Below are 7721 nucleotides of genomic sequence, written 5' to 3' on the forward strand. Positions count from 1 at the left end.
ATATTTATCAATTTATCTATTTTAAAATAATATATAACAGAAAATTTTATCTCAGAGTTATATATTTTAGTTCCAATTTTACCTTTATAAAATTTCTACTACATATAGTAACGGTTTAGTATAACAAAATCATACGAGGTTATCTAAAAAAAATCCTAAGTAAAACGAAGCTGAGGAAGTAGTATATATATAACCCATAAGTATGAGATCTGAGTTAACGCACTAGTCATGGCAATGCAGCAAAAGCAGCAAGACGGTGGCCATGCGAAGCTCGCTCAGGAGCAGCTGCTGCAAGCCAGCACGGAGCTGATGCACCACAGCCTGGGCTACCTCAACTCGATGGCCCTAGGGTGCGCTGCCAAGCTCGGCGTTGCCGACGCCATCCACCGCGCCGGCGGCCGCGCCTCCTTGGACGACCTGCACGCCGCGCTGTCCCTCGGCCCAAGCAAGCTCCCCTACCTGCGCCGCGTGATGCGGGTGCTGGTCGCCTCGGGCGTCTTTGCGCACGAGCAGGAGGCCGCCGACGTCGACAACGCTGGCGGCGGCGGCGGCGGCTACTACAGCCTCACGCCCGTGTCGTCCCTGCTCGTCACCACCGGCGCCGGCGCCGGCGCTAGCTGCAGGAGCCTTCTGCCGCTTGTGCTCCTCCACCACTCGCCGGCGCTCTGTGTGACGCCGGCCACGGGCATGGCCGAGTGGCTCAAGAGCGGCAAGGAGGAGACAGCGTTCGAAATGACTCACGGCGCGGGCCTTTGGAGCGTCTGCAGCCGCACCCCAGAGCTCGGCGAGTTGTTCAATGACGCCATGGCGGCCGACTCGACGTTCATCATGGACTTGGCCATCCGTGGCGCAGGCCAGGTGTTCGACAAGATCACATCCCTTGTGGATGTCGCAGGCGGCACCGGCGCGGCTGCGAGGGCGGTGGCCATTGCATTCCCTCATATCAAGTGCACCGTGCTGGACCTTCCTCACGTGATTGGTTCCATTCCGACTGACCACGGAGGTGATGTTCAGTTTGTTGCAGGAGATATGATGGATTGCATCCCCCAAGCTGATGCACTCCTGCTTAAGGTGAGTGATATGAAATCCATACAAAATTTGTTTTTTTTTACAGTGGACCAAAGTAAATATTATGCGTCATCCATCCTCCATTGATCCAATAGCTAATATTATGAGTCATCCATCCTCCGTTAATAGTCTCATTTACTACCATCTAAAAGGCAACTAATGTTAATTGTACTATATTTCATTAAGGAAAGAAATATGTTTCCTTATGTTTCAGCGTCAAAATTCGTTCTGAAAAAAGTCTGTCGTTTACCATCCTAAAAAACATGTAAGTTACATGTACTAGATACTGCAGCTTACCAAAATTTTATGCTAAGAATTTGGCAAATCCAGGAACTTTTAAGTAATGTAAAATTTCTCCTAAAAAGAATATGATTACTTATATTTCAATCGTGTCAATAAATAAAATAAATATTATGAACATAAATTATGGTATGTCCAGATTGTGTACAAATTCTTTTTCAATTTCAGTTCCAGCTTACCATGGAATATTTAAAGTAATCTATAATTTTTTTTTACAAGTATTTCAATATATTTTACATAGATACTACCTCTGTTTCATATTATAAGGACTTTCTAGAAGATCTTGATTCATCTATGCATCAATGTATATGTTTTATATATGTAAGTCAAGAAAGTGTTATACTATGAAACAAAGGGAATAGCCTATATGCGTGCACACGAAGTATAGACATGATAGTTAATTCTTATTAGCATTTCCCTTCTTGGGTTGGTATCTTATGGAAGAGAATAATACACTTTTATTGGAAAGATAATCATAAACAACCAATGTTAGGATCTTATCTCTAGGTCTAACCTGAAGAAAGGTAAGGTGGAGCACTATAAAGACCTTAATCTATGTAATGAACCAGTTCCCTACCTTCCCATGAAATTTAACGTATTTCCTTCTATGCCCTTAAGATTCATTTGATCAATTCTATACCCATGAAAGTTTTATTAGATACTTAAGCATACATTACATCAGGTAACCATAAGTTGACCATTAATTATTGATAGAAATTAATGTCCGTATATTGGCATTTTACTAAAAGTTAGAAATTTTCCAAATAGAAATAATTTAGGTAGTGAAAAAACAACCGAGAATAAAATATTAACTATGCAGGTTTGGTTTTTAAAATTGAAAGGTAATTTCATTGTTTTTTAAACAAATTAAACTTTCCATCAAATTTTAAAAGTACTCTTGGAACGAATATGCAGCTAAAATGTTAAAAAAACATAAATGGAAATTGGTTGGTCACAATTTGAAAAGCATAAAATAAAATTTAAATACGATAGGATGAATTTCATACAAAATATAAATCCAGGTAACAGAAAATTTTGGCAATCAATTTCATGTTTAATAAAAATAATATGGATTTAATGACATATTTTATTTTTTTAAAAAATTTGGTTATGAATTTTTTAAATTTCTTTGACTTTATTATAAGTTAAAATCACGCTATAATTTATGAAGTTGTCAGTATGAGATGGATTATACAATTATTTTAGAAAAAAAACTAATGGTCAACTAATATGGAGAGTAGGAATATAATCAAGATGAAAATTGAGGAGCATGTAGGGGATGGGGCAAAATCGAGGAGTAGAAAAGGAATTGATCGAGCAAATTGTGTGGGACACCTAAGGAATTAATTTCTCTAACTTGTACTTATCACATTTTAATTTAGATTATTGATTTCAGTTTGTCCTACATGATTGGAGTGATGTAGACTGCGTCAAGATACTTAAACAATGCAAGGAGGCAATCCCTTCCAGAGAAGCAGGAGGGAAGGTCATTATCATAGATGTTGTGGTTGGATCCTCCTCCCAAGCAACGTCCCAAGGAACCCAACTGCTGTTTGATCTGATTGTTTCGACTATGTTACCCGGCATGGAGAGGAATGAGAAAGAGTGGTGCAAGATATTCAAGGAAGCAGGATTCACTGAGTACAAGATAAGCCCGGTGTTAGGTTTTCGATCCATTATCGAAGTCTTTCCATAGGGCGCCCAATGCCATAATATGGGAATTGAGTCCTTGTTTAGTTTGCATTTTTTTTTTGCAAAAACATCACATCGGATATATAGACACACATTTGAAGTATTAAACATAGTCTAATTATAAAATAAATTACAGATTACGTCAACAAACTGCGAGACGAATCTTTTGAGCCTAATTAATCCGTCATTATTAGCACATGTTGGTTACCGTAGCAATTATGACTAATCACATATTAATTTGGCTCAAAAGATTCGTCTCACGATTTGCCCCATAATTGTGTAGTTAGTTTTAATGTTCATGTATATTTAATGCTCCATTTAGATGTTCAAAAATTCGATGTGATGTTTTTGGGAAAAATTTTTGGAACTAAACAGGGCATGAATAACTATCGTAGTTATCTTGAACCAATTTATGTATTAGTCTAATCTTACAATTGTGTGCACAATGATCTATGAATATGTATAACGGACGTTTAAGATCATAAATGATTTGAAATAAAAAAACATTCATCTATAAATTTTGCAGTTCTCGTTACGAACTATAATTTTAATACAAAATTTCTTCTCATCCGACTTCATATAAATCTTGTGTAGTTGAAATAACACTACAGCAGAACAGCTCTACGCAAACAAAACTGGTCTACACAGGCGGTTGCACGACCCACCTAGCTCCTATCTTATGTGATAAAAGCCGCTATCATAAGCAGACAGCTCTAACCGCCTGCATATATATAGTGACTGTCACAGGCTGTCATGCTACACCGGCCACATGCGATAATTTGTCATAGTAGGTGGTCCGCATAGCCCGCCTAAGATAATTAATATTTACGGATGGTTATGTCGTATGGACCGTCTGCATAGAAATTTCTTAGAAAAAATGTATTGTTTTGCCTGCTACCTACATATTTATTTAGAAATCACACAAATAAATAAAGTCGTAATTACGATACCAACATATTTATACAAATTTTCAGTCATAATTAAACTCAGTACATACATAACAAAAAAATTTTAATATACAACTCCTTGTTAATTTATTTCTTGATCCCACTATGCTAACACCTTGTATTTGGCATTTCACAACATGGCATGGTCCAAAAATATATTGAGAGCATTGCAACAATCCCGGTGGATGAAGCGGCATATGTCGAAACGAAGATTGTTTAATGCCTTGTTATCAAAGTTGTTCACCTCAATCCTTTTCTTAACCTATAAAAGAAACAAATAGGTTCATCAAATAGCGACATGCACAAAAAGATGGTGTCGATGATATGTAGTGGCAGTAATATATGGGGTGGATAACGAGGCACAGAGAACAATGGTTAGATGAAGACACAGGATTACCCAGGTTTAGGCTCTCAATATACGATATAACACCCTATTACTGCTTGACGATTGTATTCAGTTGAATATATATGTGTCCCCTGGGGATGCCCCTATCTCCCTTATATAGTGAGGGATAGGATTCATAGATAGAGTTCTAATCTGATAAGACTAAGATCTAGCTGACTCAGATCCAGTAGAATACTGTAATCTCGGTATGCAATCTGGATATTACCAAACTTCTAATCGATCTAGTATAGGATAACGTTGCCTTCCTATTCACTACCCCCTAACCTATAAGGACATGTACATATTACGAATACCCCTAGTACAGGAATCCCACAGCAGCCCTACGGAGTCGTACATAGCCACACAAATCATCCATGTAGATTATTGATCATTAGACGTATCTTCACACAGTATGCTTAATGTTTTCTAAGTGATCCTGAGTACTTTGTGATAATTGTAAATACTATGGAGGGCTCCAAAGAAATGGAGCCCCTGACTCAATACTTAAATAGGAAATTTAAACATAGAGTCTAACAATGTGTGTAGGAAAAATTTAGGTGCATCGAAGATGCATCTAATAGGTATAACCCCCATTCTATGCTTAAATGCAAAACAATTAAACATAGAGTCTAAAAATAACATTTACCTAAGGCATCCACGAAATATCGAATAACCCGACTCGAGCAACACTGTTTTGAGTGTTTTCGGACCCGAGTGGTACCAGGTTGGGTTGCTCTCTCCCGAGCGATTTAAACCCGAGTGATTTGGTGATAAAGAAATGTCATGCCTCCTCAAACAAATATTTAAAAAAAACTATCATGCCCAAGGAGTAGATAATGTTGCTTGAGCGCGACATTAGGCCTATGGCAACATCTTTCATCCTTGCTGCCTTGCTAATAGGCACTACGAGTCTGCAGGGTTTCGAGCAATTGATTTTGTCCACTGAAAATGTGTGTTCTGATGCTGAGCCCATGTTGTGTTCCCTTGCCCAATCATCATTTGTGGCGCACTGGGGACTTGATTTAGACTAACTCGAAGTAATTCATCGAAATGTTGTTTCACTTGCTCCTTGACTTAGTTTTCCATGTATGGATCCCTTGTCTTATATGTCCTGTCATTCTTAGGAAACCCCAGTTTCCAATTCGTCGATTAAGATATCCCTCAAACACAGTTTCCAATTCGTCGATTAAGATATCCCTCAAACACGCCTAGAGTGCTCATTGTTGCCTAATGGCTCTAGGAGCTGATCCATCTCGCGTCTCGTCATGAAATCATCAGTCTTCTCTTTTTCAGAAATGTCCTACAATGAAGTACTCACCTCTTCGATCAGCGGGTTCTTGAATCACATTTCTCCTTTCTCATTAACTTTCCAGCTACTTTTTGCCCAGAACCAATTTTTACTCCTCTCATCCAATCCGTCAACTTGAAGTGGTTTTCCTTGCGCCTTGAACTTCTCATGCGTTGCTCACCATTTTCATGTATGGCTGTCATATCCGGTAGACCCGAGCCGATGTGGGTAAATATTCTTTTTGTTAGTTCCGACATTTTCCTGCTCTTTTCCATGGCTTCGGCTGATGTCTTCTTCGACACAAATTCCTCACAGTTAGCTTGGGAAATTTAGGGATAGTCCTCAAAAGGTGTACGGTTCCTTTGCACACACTTCTTGTTAAGTTCAGACTTCCAAGATCTCCATCGAACGCCCATTATCTTCGGTGTGTACTCCTTTGCAATAATCTCTGGATTTTCAAGATACTTCGGTACTTTTTGTAGTTCGGTCCATGACAGCTCCTTCGCCCTGGTAGAAACATTGGTGTTCTAGAGCTAGGTATTTGTAGGGACAAAGTTCCTAACTAGTAAGCCACATGCATTGCTAAATTTCGTGCTGATGATCTTAGGCTCCACTAGCTTCCCAGACCTATCAAGTGTAGTAACGTTGTATTGTATGTCTGGATCTTATTCTTTGTTTGTTTTCCATGTCTTGTTGTTCTACCGCTTGCACTTGAATCTACGGAGGTTGTGGTGTCGGCCTGGGCGTCTTCATTGTCATGCCCATAAATTCCTTACTCAAATTTTTGAACTTTATTCTGTATTAAAATTCCCGTGTAGGACCAGCTGGGGTATACCAATAGACAATGTTGATTACATCATCGGCGCTCTTAAAAACAACAATAAATAACATGTCCCCCCACGTCGCTATCACATTAAATGCGATAAGCGACCATGTGAGAGGGGTGGTGGTTTTTTGTTCGGACTGCTAAGTCGAGCGGGGAGTGCTGCCTACTCCTCACCTACTGACCGATGGGACCCGACAATGGTGGTGTGACGGCTTGTTGACTTACAACGATGTCCGCAACAGTCCCAAGAAGGATGATGGCCTGCACATCGCAGGTGAGAAAAACTATAGTCATTGTGGTGTCCCCTTACAGTATAAAAGAAGACCCTGGCCAGTAGGAAAAGGAGGACAAAAGGAAGAACATTCTCACAGAAACTTGTAACGCATCTACTCTCATAGTGCGCAAGTGACAAGAGTAGGGTATTAAGCCTCCCGGCGCCTGAACCTGTATAATTCCTCTGTGTATACCGAGGGGCCCAACCCCCCCAAAACCTCTCCATTCGCTTCCTTCTCTTGGAAAAAAAGGCTTTTGGGCCCTGCCTTCGCACCCCTGGGCCGAATTCACAAAGGGGGTCTCGCAGACTCCCGCTTGAGGAGCTCACACTCCGATAGTGTGCATATGTAAAGAGGAGTCAAATTTTGGAAAAGAGTCTGAATTCAGGAAGATTGATGGAGATAAGAGAATAAATATGAGTCAAATTTGGAAGAGAATCCGAATTCGGGAAGATTGGTGGAGATAAGGAAATAAATAAATAGTGAGGTTTCTAATTCGTTAAGGAAAGGTTTCCGACAAGATTGGGGTTCCTGATTCGCCTTTTGTGTAACCTAGATGAGAAAAAAATAGGGTTTTAGACTAGATTTTGATTTTAGATTGAAAACTTTGAGAGTAGTGTTGTTGGTGCATTTTGTAAACACTAGTTGATGCAATAAAGTCAACATAGTTCAATCTACATCTTTTGTTTTCATCTACTGGTATGTTTCTAGATCCCAATGGTCTAACTGTAGGCAAGGAGGCGGTTTGATCGGCGAGGTAGCGGCGGTCTGCCCGGCTAGGCTTCGTGGTCTAACCAACGACATAGGAGTGGTGTGACCAGAGGTAATAGGGTTCCGTCAAGTTCTTCGTTAGAGGTAATCTTTTATTCCGCAAAAGATTTTTGTTTTTGATTTTCCGTACCATTTAACCCCGTGGTAGGTTTTTTTGTCTTGTTCGATCCCA

General features: G+C 39.9%; 1 protein-coding gene across 2 annotated transcripts; it reads left to right on the forward strand.

The window, feature by feature from the left end:
• Window positions 1–231: 231 nt before the first annotated feature.
• On the forward strand, window positions 232–3169 carry LOC102710715 (5-pentadecatrienyl resorcinol O-methyltransferase-like). Of its 2 annotated transcripts, none has more exons than XM_006658475.3 (2): window positions 232–1071; window positions 2765–3169. In XM_006658475.3, the coding sequence occupies exons 1-2, from the start codon at window positions 235–237 to the stop codon at window positions 3062–3064; spliced, it is 1137 nt and encodes a 378-aa protein (XP_006658538.3). In that variant the 5' UTR covers window positions 232–234; the 3' UTR covers window positions 3065–3169. The 2 variants fall into 2 exon arrangements, with proteins under 2 accessions (XP_006658538.3, XP_040382039.1); XM_040526105.1 differs by having other exon boundaries at window positions 2793–2876.
• The last annotated feature ends 4552 nt before the right edge of the window (window positions 3170–7721 follow it).

The sequence above is a fragment of the Oryza brachyantha genome, chromosome 7, assembly GCF_000231095.2.
Source record: "Oryza brachyantha chromosome 7, ObraRS2, whole genome shotgun sequence".
In the NCBI taxonomy this organism is placed as follows: domain Eukaryota; kingdom Viridiplantae; phylum Streptophyta; class Magnoliopsida; order Poales; family Poaceae; genus Oryza; species Oryza brachyantha.

What these genes read in the sequence shown, in the direction of transcription:
- LOC102710715 (XM_006658475.3), top strand. Translation starts at nt 235, where the DNA reads ATGCAGCAAAAGCAGCAAGACGGTGGCCATGCGAAGCTCGCTCAGGAG. An exon ending in CTGATGCACTCCTGCTTAAG is followed by an intron (nt 1,072 to 2,764) that starts GTGAGTGATATG and finishes TATTGATTTCAG; the next exon opens with TTTGTCCTACATGATTGGAG.